We start from the raw sequence: 17,066 nt of genomic DNA on the forward strand, positions 1-17,066 counted from the left end.
TCACTTCTCCTGATCTCACATTCTTTAATACTCCTCGATTTCATACGTGACGCCGTAGGTAGCGCATGAAATCGCTTCACATCAACGTTTACACAAACTTGTTTTTACTTTATCAGTCCTGACTTATTTCTAAATTTTACAAATTTATCTTTACAATGCGTCTTTGTTAACATATTCGCTGTACTTTCATCGGAACTAACATAATCAATTTCGATGATCTTTTTTTCTATGAAATTCTTTAGAAAATGTATTCTTACGTCAGTGTGTTTATTCCATTTCGAATTTTCGTGGTTCTTCGACATAAATATTGCAATCTTATTATCACAATATAACTTTGAGTCTATATTCATTTTAAAGTTTGAGATTACGCCTTTAATGTGATTGGAGAAAAACTAGAAGTTTATGACAATTTCGATATCACAGAAAATGAAAGAAAAAATTATAAAGTATTCGTAGAAAAATTTGACGAATATTTTCTTCCAAAGAAGAACATAGTGCATGAAAGATTCATTAATGATCATTTCACAATTTTGTTAAAAATTTAAGAAAATTAGCAAAAGATTGTAAATTCCTGGATGAACAAGACTTATTGAGAGACAGAATTGTCTTAGGAATTTATGTGTCTAAAGGTCGCTTCCCATTGCTGTAAGTTCGGGCCGCGAGCGCGTTCGCCGTGCACTCGAAACTGCCAACTCTACGAGCAGGAGGGTTTGAAGTACCAAGCGAACCTGCACCGTGATCTGCTTAATCACCAAACGAGCCCGGCAGACCCAAAGCGACCATGCACCTAACCCAGATCTATGCTCGCCCAGTGGGAACGTCTTTTCGAACAAAATTCGCGCGCGTGCGAGAGAGAGAGAGAGAGAGAGAGAGAGAGAGAGAGAGAGAGAGAGAGAGAGAGACTCGCGCTCACGAATCTTAGAGAAAGCCGACATTCGTACGAAGCAAGCCTTATTGTAAGGTGCGTTAAACAGATGAAAGGGGGTCTCTCCTCTCCGTACCTTGGCCTACCGACGATTTCGTCAGTGCGAAGAGACGTCGGTAATACAGCGTTACGCTGTACTTAGCGTTACGGCAAGGTACTAGTCTCCCCTCCACATAGGCTCATCGTCGGCGCCTGAAGTCGGGAGAACACAGTCCAGCTTAAATTATTTGCTAGCTGTTTCGCTAACCCTTCGTTTTCTAGACGCCAGCGTCGCTGACCGCCGCCGGACAAGGAGGGCATCACCAGCAGCGAGGAGCAGGATCGTCGCAAGGTCAACATCGGATTGTCCCCCCTTTCCCTCCTTTTGGGAACAATATTCATTAAAAAAACGTCTGTCCTTCTTAGGATAGACAAACTTACATACTCAGCGTACACTTTATTTGCGACACCCGATCTCTAATACCTCATCCGGACCCCGTTAGATCCATGTTGTCAGTAATTCTAACAACAGCTAACGAAAATTTAAAGAAAACTAATATTGTACTTCAGGCGTATGGCGGTGTAAGGTTTAGTCCTCTTGCCAGTATAACGTGTAAATGTACTTTGATGAAAAAAAACGTTTGGTTAAAGTTTATGGTAGTAAAGTCTGTACCACAAGAACGTGAATGCGGTATGTGTGAAATTTCATACCCAATAAGTCAAAGATTATGCTAGTCAAAACATACAAAGTGTTATAGCTCGTGTTAATTACACGTGCACATTCAATTGCATACCCGCGTTCAGGTCAATGACTTCGCGCCGAATTAATGAATTCCAGGAGAGTCGGCAAAACGTGACGGCCCCGGCCCCCCGTTACGCCTCCCGAAAGGTCATTGATTGCCGAAATGACCGACAACTGCAACGCACTTAAGCGTGGCCTGTCTTGCGGTACAGTTTGCAACAGTGCCACAGCTAAACAGTGCTTGAATAAAAAGTAGTAAAGTTTACAGTAAGTTCCAACTTTTTAACCTGGCCAAGGACCCCAAAATATTATCTCCTTTACACCTAACGGCGATTGGAGGTAGAACACACTAGTTCTCGCAAACAAACGAGAGAGTGACAACAAAAGTCTCCTCTAATACGCAATAGCCCCAATTCACTGTCACTGAGAAGTTCAGATCATTTCGAGATGAGTGCCGTATCCGCTAAACAATTCGAAGCGGTCTTCTTGTGCTATCACCCGAAAGGACCCAAAATGAATGTCAGAGATGCAGCAAACTATTTGCATATGTCTCGCGAATCTGTAAATAAATGAGTGCAACGGCATAAGGAATCAAAGTGTGTCGATGATCTCTCTGATCGAGGTTCGAAGCGAGCAACGACGAAAAGGGAAGATAAAGCGGTTTTGCAACTTTTTACAAAAGAACCGACACTTTCTTATATAAAAGACGAACAGTTTTAGCAGAAAGGGCATAAATATAGGTATTTTAACAATCAAATGTTGGTTGGAAGAAAATAGTGTTGCATGGCGTAGTATAATTTTAAAGTCATTGCTTTCAATGAAGCACATCCAAAAATGGTTGTCGTGGGCGCACGAAAGCGTTGACCGTGATTGGAACAATGTTGTGTTCAGCAACGAGTTGTCTCTTTGGGCTTGAACTCATGTCAAACGAACCTAGTGTGTCCATGGAAACCCAATTATCCACAGAAGCATTAAACACGCAATAAAAGTTCATGTTTGTGGGTGTTTCAACGTTTGGAATTTCAGGTCTTTATGCGTTTTTACGGATAATTTAAATGCCCAGAAAATGCCTAAATTGTACGAAAGAGGTCCCCTAGTATCGGTGTAACATTGGTTTGATGAAACCAGAGACTAGAGAACACATTAAGAGGACAACGATCCCAAACACCGAAGCTGTCTTTGTACGGAATGGAAAACAGGGAACGGGATACTACATTTGATTATTGAATCCACCCAACAGATATAAATCACCTAAATTGTGCCATATTTGGAATCGTTTTAATTGAGAGAATGGAAGGAAACAATTAGTGAAAACTACGTCAAAATTCAATGAGAAATATAAACATTGATATTTCCCATTGTTAAGTTCTGTTGAATTAAAATACGTCCAGCAAGGAGTTCTTTATTACGAAAAAATAATCTCTCTCTAGAAGAATTGATTCTTGGAACTTTGGTTCCCGGGCCGAGCGTTAGTTGTTTATATAAATAGAAATAAGGGTTCGTGGTCCGGCAAGTTCTATCCCATAACTGTAGCACGTAGAAATTAGTCGCTCATAAGAGTCGGTTCGGTAGGGATATACCTTCCTTTTGAATAATAAAAGTTTTAAGTATAAAAGACACAATAGTGTAATAATCATTTCTTCATAATCAAATAATCCCAACAAGTCCTTGTACGGTCTTGTTCAATGAATTTATACAATAGTAGGAATGTCTTGGGTGCAATTATGCAATAGGGATACTGTACATAGTATATTTTAGTATCGAAGACTGACTGAAATTAAAGAAGTCCATACTGAAAAGTTAGCATTGAAACTAAAGGATATTATATAATAATACATTTTATTTGTTTAAAGGTTATTTATAAAGGTATCTTCTACAATTTCTATAAAAGTCTTTGTACTACTTGAATTTAGAAACAAAAGTCACATACACACAATTTATAACATTTCTTCTATTATAAATACAGACGGAATAGGGAATGCAAATAGTGACAGTTTATAAGAACAAAATATATTTTACTAATTTGTAGTAGTTATAATGCATCCTAAAAATTGGAACGGCATTATTTCCCTTTTACAAAATATTCTAAATTTTAAAATGTCGTGCCTTTTATTCTCTATTAGAAGCCTCTGAAATTTCAATACAGTATTCTGTATTTATTTTTTACATAGTAAACATATTATTACGTAGTATTCATTCCGTGTTTATTCTTTACATACGACGCATTTATTCTCATACAGTATTATAGCAGCCAGCTGCGTAAAATGATTTTGTAATTTCCGAAATAACCTATGCGCATACGACCGACAATTTTGTCGATCGAAAAGCCGATTACAGATTGAACGATCCTTTTTCTATCTAGTGGATAAAAAGACAATTGGTATATAAAAATTCATTAAGCCTGTAATCGGCCTGTAGATCGACAATTATCAGTTATCGTTTGTCGGTCGTGTGCGCCTAGACATAAATGTTTCCTAAAGATTACTTTTCACATATTAAACTTGGAGGTAATGCATACTGATGGATATAATTTTATTTTGAACTACTAAATTACAAACAGTTTTAACGTTTCATTGTACCATACCATTGGTATGGCGGATAACTATTCAAGACCTATTAGTTATACACCAAAACACAGCTAATTTATTAACACTGTTATTAACACCATTACTAGATCCTGATACATCAAAGAATGTAAGTAAATGTGTTTGTCAGTAATCATGAACCATGAAGGAAAAACTGTAACCGATCAAAAAATGAATTACGTAATAAAAGCATCGAGAAGAAAATATTGACAAAGTAGTGTATGCTAAAAACTAGACAATTCATGTCAAATACAGGTTCAGTACATAAGGTGACAAGAAAAAATAGACTTTGCGAAACAAAAATTCGTGAAGATTAAATTCTTTTCTACATCTGATCGTCACAAAACTATTGAGTAAGTTCGCAATGATATTCAAATCGAAATTACCACTAGAATTAATGATCAAACAATATGGTAATGATTAAATAAACTTAATCTAACAGATTGTATACCTCGCAAAAGACCTTGTCTTTCTGAAGAGACTGCAAAATTACATTTACTGTTTGCTAAAGAGCATCGCTACTAGACTCTGAAAATTAGACAAATGTTGCATTTCTACTAAACATCTCTGTAATTTATTAATCCAACATAAAGTTCTATTGATTGTACGTTTTACAATATCTAACATACATTTTTTTTGAGTTTAATATGTAGAAAGTAATTTTTAGAAAACGTTCATCTCGCTTGTTTCTGAAGTTATACAGCGGTCTTAACTGGCTGGTTGCAACAGGAAATATGAAACATCTATTAAAATAAATTTTAGTAATGATAATAATTTCCCTTTGACTTTCTTACATGTTATACAGGGTCACGAGAAACAGGAAACCTTAAATATGTTCCGTATTTATCGTTGTATCAAAAACGTTCGTAAGACAAAGTTTCACTATTTGAAAAGATGTACACAGTGATGGAAAAAAATCTTCAAGGTAATTTTTTTACGAGATTTCTAAGTCATAAGCATTCTTTTAAACAGAATCTTATATTTAAAAAAATATAATTTAAGAAATAATCTATTATATGAAAAAAAAATGTACAGATGAGGCACAATCTAAACACAGTAATGTAGTGTACATAGTACAATACAAGTGACAAATTTAACCATACTGTATAAGATTAAAAAGAGCATCAACATTTTCTTTTTCAGATTCCTGCTGTCGCACAACTTGTGTAACATCCTGAGTTAAGAGAACCTGTTCAATTAAAACAGTCTCTGTGCCATGGTGTTCGGAAATGGCAACACTTTCTTCTTTAACCTTTTCCTGCGCATCATTCAACTTCACAATACCTTTTTTTCGTTTCGCACGAGGTCTATCTGTATGTATTCTCATATGCCTTCTTAAATCATATTTTCCAACGAAACGAGCACTACAAATTTCACATCCAAATGGTTTCCCACCTGTATGTGTCCACATATGACGTCTCAATGCTGCACTAAATGTAAAAGCTATTCCACAAACATTACAAACATACGGCTTTTCTCCAGTATGCAAAAGACTATGATCTCTTAATGTTGCTCTCTGATTAAATCGTTTACCACACACCTCACATGTATAGCTTCGTGGATTGGAATGAATCCTCACATGATTCAGCAGATTTCCCTGCTGTGAAAATGATCTTCCACACACTTCGCATTTAAACGGTTTTTCACCGGTATGGACACGCATATGCGTTTCCAAAGTGCGATTATTCAAAAATCTTTTCCCACAGACTTTGCAGGGATACTTGGGCAGATGAAGACCTTGCGGGTCTAAATGAGTGATTAAGTGTCGTTTGTAATTACCTTTGTGGTTGAACAGCCGTGGGCACTGACTGCAAGCATAAGGAGCACCACGCACATGAGTTGTAATATGAGATTCCAGTTCTGATTTAATTTTAAATCTAAGTCCGCATTTTGGACACCGATGTCTCGGAAAATCAGTATGGCACACCATGTGTCTCTTCAAATACCGTTTCATGGAATAAGCTTTATTACATATAAAACAAGAATAGGGAAACTGGCCCGTATGAGTTTTCACGTGTGTTCGTAATTCTCTATGACTTTCGCAATCTTTCTCACATACTACACAAAAGAACGGTCCGCTACTTGGTACATGATTATCTATAGTATGCAACAAAACGCCAGTCAATTTGTCGTAATTTTGTAAACATAGAGTGCACTGGTACTGTATCGTGTCATCTTCAAGTCTTATCTCCTTTATTCTTGTTATTGTATCGTTTAAACTACCAAGTATGTTATCTTTGGGGTCAATAAAATAGTCGGAGTCAGAATCATCGCTTTCCTCGACCTCTTGATTCAATTGTAATGAAAATCTTTGTTTTTTTTCTTCAATTACTTTCCGTCTTAAACTTTCCCTCGAACTCACAGATTTCCAAGTTTCTGTGTCATTATCTGCTTTCATAACTTTTGTTTCTTCAGTTTTTTCAACATACACAGCATTTAAAAACGGTTCATTATTTGCCGACTCATTTAATATATGACTATTACAGTCAGATACAAGAATATTATTATCATCTTCCAATTTAGTTGTAGTTTCTGTCTCACAAGGAAGCATCTGATTGTTACTTACGTGTTCCGAAGAAACATTTTCTACTGGTATATACATTATTGTATAATCCAACTGTTGGGATTCCAACATTTTCGATATTTCATCAGGTATTTCTCCCTTTATTGGCTTATCTTGAATAACCTCTATCTCTGGCAATTTGGGAGTACTAATGTTTCTCAATCCAGGTATATCAGTATGGTTAAATTCGGTATTTTCGTCTACTAATTCGGACATATCGATTTCTAGTACATGTTGTCCTTTATCACATCTACTAATTTCTTCAGAATAAAACTCTTCTGCATTTTGTATACAATTTGGCGACTTAACGTCTTTTCTGCTATCTACTTCTTTCAGTTGCGATAACTCGTTCAACTGTTCTATATGTTCTTGTTCAAAGTCACTGCACAATGCCTCTTCCTGAAAAATAATACGGTTAGAATAAGACAAATTCAAGCCAAAATTCTTAAAATATTTTGTGTTTAATTATCAGGGTGATAAATTGACATAACTCGTGTGTTAACTCTCAGTTGCCGCGAATTAATATTCTCAATGAATAAATAAAATGGCAGGCATTTATGTTTGTAAGCATTTTTCTTGAAAAGATATCAATCTATCCATAACATGTAAGTTCACAACATGCCACAGTAAATCTAAAGAAAATTTAGTAATTACATCCACTTCTTTCTGATCGTTTAATTTAGACAACAGACGTAAATATTCATTACAGATTAGTACACGGGTCATGCCACGCCAAATCGATCACTTTTTGACCTTGATATCAGGGATTTTGTTCAAAATTGAATATGATGTAGTCCACATAAAATTATAGGGAGGTTAAGTCATCATTTTTCTGTTTTCGAATTTGTTTAAAAAATACAAGCGGCCAAAGTTTTCAATCTTTGCCTATTTTCGTGAAACCGAGGTGTACTTAAGAATTTTTATTTCGGGAATTATTTGTCGTATTGAGTTGATTCTGTTTTTATTTTAATCGGGAAGATTTGGTCTATTTTAATAATATATTTCTTAACTGGAAACTCTTTTTTGTAATATGGAAAATTATAAAGAAACTTTTCTTTTGCAAATTTCCCTTAGAGGGTCGAAGGTCAAAAATTAAACAAAAAATATAAACATATTCCTTGAACTTTAGTCTACAAAACAAGCTATTGCCGAAAATGGAATTCGTAAAACTAACTCCACAGTGAGCAGCTATAGGTAGTGGTGCACGCTGCTTCAAGTAAGCAACCCGCACGCCCGAAGATTACGGTCGCCCGATCGGACCTCTCGCACCCTATATTATTTAACTGAGGTGTAAAAACAATAGTGACAGGTCGCGTATCAGTCTTAATGATGCCATTTATACAGGAAGAAGAATTTTACTAACTGTTGAAGGAAAACATCTGCCACAAGGCTTGTTGGATACAACCCTTGTTTAAATACATATAAAAGAGAATATAAAACCACCCTTCAGGTGTCGATATTAGGTTCGGTATTATCGTATATTAGGAAACACAAGAAAACAAGTGATACACACCCTGATATACGCAAACAACAAATGCAAGTAAATGGAATAAAGTATAATGTAAAATGTGACACGCGCTAAGTGGTGGCGTAGTTGAAGTGTTGTTTAGGGAAAAAAAGGAAAGCGAATGTGTGTGTAGCAGCATAACTGCGGGTAGCGCATTTGTCCGTACGCCATGTAGCTGCCACGTGAAGTATACATTTTTTTGTATACTGTGTGTATAATTTGTTGCGCCCCGTGTCCTAAATACATAACAAGTGTTAATTTGGTGGTGGACTTTTTAAGCAGCTACGCTAGTTTAATATACGTTGATTTATGACAATCCAGTAATCTTGAAATGATCTCGAATAACAAACTTGTACTTCTCATAAACTTAGCAATTACTCTGTAACAGATTCTTAACACGACAAATTTCAAAATGACAATATACCTGCGCGTGAGATATTCTATAATATAAATGGGCAAACTTCTTATGCTTTTCCAATTACTTTAATATCAAGTAACACAAAGTAATTCAGATTATGTATTTCTAGTCTGACAATCAGTATATGCAATTAGTACTTATGTACATAAGTTTAAAAAAAAATCCGTTGGTTGCCGATGCCAAAAGATACGAATGTTAAGGACCCCCTCTAGAACTTTATGAAAAACTCAATTTCTTATTCTATATTCTATCATTCTAAAAATAACATCAACAGAATGTTTGTTCGACTAATTAAAAAGGTATCAAATTCTACAGTTTACCTATTCTGAATGAAATAATTTCCATACTTTTTATATCATTTTTCTGGTGACTGGGAAATATATAATTTGTCAGAAAATTCATTTTATTCGAATAATGGTTTCACATGGTTCACTTGTATAACGAGTGTAACAGTGTCATTAAACTACTTAAAATCGTTTAATAAATGCTAAAATAAATGCTCTACTCAAAAATAATGCATATTTGTTATCACATGATATAACACTAACGTAAGAGTGTCGCGTGCGTGCGTGCGTGCGTGCGTGCGTGCGTGCGTGCGTGCGTGCGTGCGTGCGTGCGTGCGTGCGTGCGTGCGTGCGTGCGTGCGTGCGTGCGTGCGTGCGTGCGTGCGTGCGTGCGTGCGTGCGTGCGTGCGTGCGTGCGTGCGCGCGCGAATCTCGCTCAATATGCATTTTGGTACGATCCGCGGCAGTGCCTCAAAAAACGTAACTCCATGTAACCGCGTGACTGCGTCTCTCCTGAATAAATCTATTATTTTATTTCTCCTGATAATCCGCCTTGCAGTACCGTCCTTACACTAATAAGACATTATTTTGAACTGATAAATTACAGATACTAATATTTTGTTATACCATGTCACTGTAACGGCGAATAGCTACTTCACATCAAATAAACACAAACTAAATTAAGTTAGTGAATATTAGATGTGAGAGTAAAGTTTCAAGAATAACTTATATAAAATTTTTATTGTGAAAATTAAACAGATGTAAGACCATTATTTCTCAAATGGTCTCTTTGAAGTTATAGAAACTCATTTCAGTATCAGATCTATTAACATTTCTAGTGTTCACTTTCTAATATTTATTTTAATAAACAGGTCGCATCACTGTCAATTTCAGAAAGTGTTTGAAAATGCATTGCTTTTGCGAGAACTTACTCGATTAAAAGAGAAAAGAAACTTATGATGGTACAGTATTAATCTGATTTATCTCTTTGTAACTTTGTTTTACTTCCTTGAAGAACAATAATGTATTTTCATAAATTTCCAAAAATTCAAAATAATCTAACGTAGATAATAAAACAGATACCAAAAGGTTAGTACCAGACACTTTACGGTCAATGATTCTAATTCTCAGATCAGTGTGTATAGCCTCAAAAATGTTTGCTTCAAAGATGATAATCTCAGTTATTTAATTATCTAACTAAACTTTTCAAATATAGTACAAAACTTTGATGCACAAAAAGGTCAACATTATTAATAATGGATTACTCTTCTTTCTAACAATTAGCTTCTTCGTAACACTGTAGCATTGGTTCAATTAACAGATAATAAAAATAGGAAATATGTAATACTGCTCTCTCCATCGTCAGTAAGAATGTAGAGTTCATTAAAATTTTTTAGTTTTCTAAATTCAATGCTTTCCTGCGTCAATCAATAAAGGTGATACCCCTGATTCACATGAAAATAATTTCTTTATACGAGTTGTATGACGAGCTCAGCTCTTCAAATGAAGTGAATGGGTTAATCCCGTTTATTTCCGAAATTATAAAACAGTCTCTAGTAGATGGCCGCTACTGTACATTGAAATACTTTGAGGACTTGCAGGTGAACCCAAATGAAGCACAAAATAATCTATGTCAGATTGTCAGATATTCCTATCACAATAATAAAACATTAAAGTTAACAATATGATTTTGGAACTAAGAGTAGATTGTGCATATCAGTGAGACAAATAAATACATTGAAATACATGTTTCAACTACAGTCAAACACGTTATTTGAAAAAGTGTATGTGTGTGTGTGTGTCATGTATGTCAGAAGGTTCGTAAGAAGCATATAGAAGGTTCAGATTACCACTAGGTCAAAGTTTCAAATTGAACACTAAGCATATTTCAAGAAACATTTCAATGTTTTTTGTTTATACAATAAAGTATGTTAAAACTGTATTATTTTATCACTGGTCACCAATGTATCCTTAATTCTCAACTGATATGGAGCAAGTTACAGCATTTCTAGTAACTTTATTTTCAGTATTTAATACAAATATCATTTATGAATCATTTCTAAACATTAATAGCAAAATAAAATGGTAAGATGCGATTTTTCTATCTATCACTGTTAATCATTTTTTTCAGAAATCCGGTAATTCAACTAGATTATACTATAATACTAATATTGCACCAGTTGAGTTAAAATTATGTATAGAGTCCTCTGACCATTGATTTAGCTTACAGAGTTCTTATTCTAAAGTATTATTATTGTAAAATACAAGTAAATCAAGTATTTTGTAACACTATGTCTAGTTCTGTTCTGTTCTACTATGCCAGAAAATATTTTAATATATGTATGCTACGCACTGTATGTAATATAATATAGAAATATATGTTTAAAATAGGCAAAAATACTCCTTAAATTATATTCCTCTCATGTACTTGTAACATTATGCTTACTGTTAGTGTTAGTACTATCTTTCTTATTTTTGTACATTAACCTATTCACTGTCAGGCAAATTCAGAGTGTCTTGGTATCCAGGCACCAAGATTTCATTTTGAAGAAGACATAAAATTTCACAAAATCTAATATTAGTTAGTTGTAGATATAGTACTAAACTGGTATTTACAGTAATTTGAAAATAATAAAAAACACTACGAGATATCTTATGTTTTTTTTTCGATGAAATTTTTCATATACAAAGTTTTCTTTTCATTTTGTTCGATTTTACAACGATCGTTAAATTAATTACTCGGATAAACGAGTAATAATTAACAGACAAAACCAAGCAGTGAGTGTATGTAATGAAAATAGATGTTTTTGTCTTGTATGTCCTAAGTTAGCTTTCTACATGGATCCCTGCTTCAAAGCTTATCATACGCAGTCACAACAATAAAAGTATTTTAATTTTAGTAATACATATATATAATAAATATAATATAACTGAATTATTTAAATTATTATTTTGATAATGAAAACTGATATTAAATTTGTTGTTTCTTAAGAAAAATATTATTATATAAAATTTCAGTTTATCCTTTCTAATAATTTTCAACTCAAATGACTGTAAACTTGTGGCGCAAACTATGAGATATCTCGTAATTGGCAGTCTTGGTATATGGACCTATTATGAGCTATCTTGTAATTGGCAGTGTATGGGTTAAAAATACATATTGCAATATGTATAAAAGCTGTTTTTTTCTGAACTGATTAGTTAAGGATACTTAGCAAGCTACAAACTTTTTCTGTTCATTAATCTCATAGCGCCTATTATAATTAAAGTCTATTACTATTGAAAAACTTTCCCTTGGAATTGCGACTTTTTTGTACAGAACTAAAAGTTTGTTTCATTGATTCTATTCTGCTATAACATATATTTCTTACCTTTATATCACAAAAGATTTGGGTTTCAAACATTTTGCGAAGTTTTTTTTCAGTTGCTTGAACTTGTAATTTGAAATTATAAAATGCATCTGTACGATATGCACATTTTGCGCAAAGCATATTTGGTAGTCCATCAAACCTGTTGATCTATAAATAATGTGAATTAAAATTACACACATACATATGTAACTTGAAATATCTTTATATTAAAAGTCATTACTATTTGTAGAAAGTAACATTGACTTTATTCAAACTCTATGAAATCTTTTAATTTAGATTTGAATTATTTTTAGTTTGGAATTATGCTTCAAATTTTGTTTAAATATTATATGTTCACCTTGAAATAATAATACCATTAAATAAAAAATAATCCTTTAGTAAGTATCATCTGTCTTTTATCATTATAAATTATTGTAGGAAATATAATCTATGACTTCAATTTAATTCATTTTTATGTTTCGGATGCTTGTATTATTTCCAGTATAAGAATGATATAATAATAGGTAGTATATACGTACTTATTATCGTACGAAAATATAAAATTATTACATTTGAAAACAAGTTCTTGAAATGAATGTGTTGAGGTTATATATAGATTTGCAAAAACTACACATGATTAATCATAGTAAAAATTATTTTATAAAAATAAATAGAAATGCAAAATGCAAATAGTATTTACTGCTAACCTGTATTGATGCTAATTCGGCAAGTTTGTCAGGTAAGTTTTTTTGACTAATCGTGTCGTCGTCGTACATAGGAAGAAGAACACCGTCAACTTTCATACACGCACGACACATATCAGCACAGCTGATTTCCCAGCTCATTGTTACTTTAAATATTATAACACACGTAGAATAAAATCTTGCCACTCCTGCTGCTTATTTATAATTAAATACATTTCACACTTCGCGGTCAGCGTCTTGTTTTCTATGGAACATTACCATCCATACAAAACTTTAAACATACAGGGGAGCCAAGCTCCCATGTTAAAAGTTGAATCTATGTTTGCAGCGCCGCGTACCGATCTGAGGAGAACTAACATGTACACATGTCCGAACAGGTGTATGATGTGTATGCATGTACACGCATTGAGTACTTAATTTATAGAGAAGGCATACCAGGTAAAGTGCAATTTAAGGGGGTACGGTAGTCAAGTGACTTTTCGAGATTGCCAGGTCGGTATCTGCTATTACAGTTTTCGTTACAGGAATAGTATTATCCACGGTCACGTGGCTGATGAACGCAAGATGGAGCCATTTTATGATTTCGAATTCGAGAGGCAGCTTAGAAAATTTCCCCCTCCACTGCACACACTACTATACGAGCTATGTGTACGTGAACTTGATGCTTCGCGACCGCTTTTGGACGTTCGCAAAAAATAGAGAGAGTGTTAATATGAGTCTTGCTCTCTCACTCTTGAAACGCCATATTCAACTATTGAAATCCCTGCAAGCGGCACGAGCCAATATAGCACTGAATCGTGCGAATGTAGTGGTATTTATCAAACGATACATGTTATTTATATGTGTACAACTTTTACACATGTCACATTCTAAATACCACTACATTCATATTATTCATTGTTTGCCCACGTCGATGCCATTCTTGAGATAAACCCTTTTTCCAAATTTCGTTTTTATATTAATATGAAGGTAATGCATATGTGTGCGTGTACATAAATACACGTATACATATATCTACACATATACAGGGGAAAATTTATTGGCTATAACAAATTATCTTTTAGATTATTATTTTCAAAGATATGATAGTCAAGTTCATAGGAAAACCATTTCCAGAATGTGGGCCTATCGTTTCTGCAGCAGACCCTCCCGTATCGGTTTCAAGGGACAATGTATGGCATGTGGCACTTGACGCGCAGGCGAGACTTCCTGCGATGCTCGCTACTCGAGCAGGTTTTCCTGTGCTGAAAAGCGCTAAACTTTCGTATGCAATATCTCGAAAACCATTTGAAAAAAGATACATAATTTCTGTGTCGTTGAATTTGTCTTGAAACGCACTACAAAGTGATTTGAAAAAAAGTATATAGTTCTATTTAAAAAACTGAACCTATCATATCTTTAAAAATAATAATCTAAAAGATAATTTGTTATAGCCAATAAATTTTCCCCCTAGTTCCATGCAAATAACATGTAAACAGCTTCTTTATATCTTAAACAGTTTAGGAAATAATGGACTGTACAGTGTTACGCGGGACACCCTGTATATATACATAGGTGGTAACGCGCTAGGTTAGGAGCGAGCGATGCGATGCGCGATGCGAGCCGAACATGACCGAGTGTTACTCGAAATCGCGACAGCTAATCGAGGGTATTGAGATATTTCAATTCCCTATGCGTGCCTGGTGGTGTATCCAAACGCACACGACTGTTTTGAATATAAATGTGATCTACTGCATTTGTTTCTTCATTATACACAATGTAAGTGCGATATCAGACGTGTATAGGATCTCACAATCTCACCTCGTCACTGTAATGAAACGAAGAACGTCAAAATGCGCAGATCCTATACCTGTCATCTATATCCCTTTACCATTGCTCGAGTTCGGATCCCGTTCAAACCTGCAACTCTTTTTTTATTCTACAAGTAATTTTAATATACAATTCCAATCTTTATATAAATTTGATTTTATATTATTATGACTCAAATTATTATTTTATTCCATAAAAGACCGGTTGTAAAATATGAGAACAGTGCAACTGTGTTTTATGGTTATCTTTATGCCTAAAATATGAATTACATTTTCTATAATACGTATTTTATAAATGAAGTAATATATGAAATGAAGAATTCTAAAGTTAAAAAAATCAAAAAAAATTATGTATGAAATAAAAAAACTCACAGATTTGAACCCGCATGGTAACAAAAGACGGGCTCCGTATTCTTGTCTTCGCGGTATTGCGTCCCTTATGCACCGCAATTCTTCTTTGTGAATTTATCGGATTCGTGAGGCCCAATACACTTGTCGTGACGATGCACGGGTCGCTGGATTGCATCGATCGTTTAATGCAATCCTCGTTTAAATTGGCAGGTCGTGAATTGAACGAAATCGATTAGTTAACAAAATTACAACGGTTTAATAATCACAATTCTACAGATCAAGTTCCGAGTTTGATTATTGGTTGTTCACGAGTGTCCTTTTTACAAAATGCTGCGGCTCCGGCTGTGTCCAGTTTTTTATCAAACTTTTTTGGCGGTTGGAAAAGTTGGTGGTGGGTGAGATGTACGTCGATTGGTCGTCGTCTTTCTGCGTAGGTTGGCCTAAGGACTATGGTAAAGTGGGGGTTTTGATAACAACAATTTCTTTTTGCAGTTTTAGAAAACAATGTTTTATGAGGGGCATTGTCTCTTTAGAACGGTTCGTCACATCTGGTGTCCGGACGGCGCGTTATGCGAGGTCGAGGTAATAGTCATAACGTAATCGGAAGTAACTGGAGGTATCGGTCTGATGGTTTACGGGTTCGCAAATTAATATTTAGTTTTTACAATGATCTTATATGTCTAGGGATTAGTATGAGTTTCAATACAGTCCTTAGGACTGGACACATGGGCTTTCGTAAATATGTCCGGGCAAATGGAAATATCGCGCGCGGTTAGTGCCGTTTGTTGGCAACTTGGACAGTATTTCAAGAGCGAGAGAGTAAGGTTCACTTTACATTCGCATTCTCTTTTGACTTTCTGAAGCTGTCCGAAGTGGCCCGAAGCGCCGAGTTCATGTACACGCGACTCCTAAGGTGGTGTATATAGTGGAGGGGGAAATTTTTAGTACTCGCATCACCGATCGTGTGTGTTCATAATTGTGTGATTATTCCATTGACATGGAAGCAAGAAAGCGAGGCGAGAAAGAAAGATCACGCTATGTAAAGGGGAAAAGAAAATGTTTACGTTCTACAACGTGTTCAAAGTGCATGTCCAACAATAGAAAGTGGTGGAAAAGGTAAGTCACATTTTATTATACTTTGCACGAGGATAATAATGTCCTAATTTTCCTATACCCTGATTGGATATTGTACGTATGTACATGCAGCAAATCCGATCGAACGACCAACACACAGTACACAAAGAAATAGCGTTTACATATGTCATTCTAAACAGTACTACATTCATATGATTTATTATGGACTGACATCGATTGATTTTGTTGTTGTATGATATACAATGAGAACAAAATTAGTCGAAATCAAGTCGAAATCATATGATTGTGCGGAATGAAGTGGGCATTTAACGCTGGCGACCGACTACGACCTTTAGTTGCAAGCTTCACGCCTGTTTCAACCATTTGGTGGGCTCGCGCGTGAATACGAACCATTGAGTCTATAGAATGTCCAAATATCTTGTGTCTCTGAAAATAACTTAACATAGGCGGTAACGTGCAAGAATGCGGAGCCTGTCTTTTGCTATCATGCGGATTAAAATCTGCGACTTTTTTATTTCATATACATTTCATACTGTGTTTTATCTACGAACGCTTCACTATCTGGTGAAATATTGATGATACAAAAAAATAGTTAGCGCAAAATACATGTGTAGATAGTGTTTTGAAAATATTTTAACGTCAGCTATATAAATATAAAATAAAAAATATAGCGTTTCATTAAAAAATCTACCCGTGACCTTCACACAGCTTTTCAGGGTCATCACAAGGTCAATTTGATATGGGCACCATATGTG

General features: G+C 34.8%; 1 protein-coding gene across 1 annotated transcript; it reads right to left on the bottom strand.

Moving 5' to 3' along the window:
- Window positions 1-3,909: 3,909 nt before the first annotated feature.
- LOC143187531 (uncharacterized) lies at window positions 3,910-13,293 on the bottom strand. Its single transcript, XM_076391747.1, has 3 exons — window positions 13,061-13,293; window positions 12,375-12,521; window positions 3,910-7,193 (listed from the first exon to the last, which is right to left on the bottom strand). Exons 1-3 carry the CDS (start codon window positions 13,196-13,198, stop codon window positions 5,325-5,327), a joined length of 2,154 nt encoding a protein of 717 aa, XP_076247862.1. The 5' UTR covers window positions 13,199-13,293; the 3' UTR covers window positions 3,910-5,324.
- Window positions 13,294-17,066: the final 3,773 nt, after the last annotated feature.

The sequence above is a fragment of the Calliopsis andreniformis genome, unplaced genomic scaffold (assembly GCF_051401765.1).
Source record: "Calliopsis andreniformis isolate RMS-2024a unplaced genomic scaffold, iyCalAndr_principal scaffold0048, whole genome shotgun sequence".
Lineage (NCBI taxonomy): Eukaryota > Metazoa > Arthropoda > Insecta > Hymenoptera > Andrenidae > Calliopsis > Calliopsis andreniformis.

Bases quoted from the DNA above. Each gene is read 5' to 3' on its own strand.
- LOC143187531 (XM_076391747.1), bottom strand. From the start codon at position 13,198: ATGAGCTGGGAAATCAGCTGTGCTGATATGTGTCGTGCGTGTATGAAA. The intron at 12,522-13,060 runs GTTAGCAGTAAA...CATTATTTATAG, and splicing joins CCGAATTAGCATCAATACAG to ATCAACAGGTTTGATGGACT. The intron at 7,194-12,374 runs GTAAGAAATATA...ATTATTTTTCAG, and splicing joins AAATCTTTTGTGATATAAAG to GAAGAGGCATTGTGCAGTGA.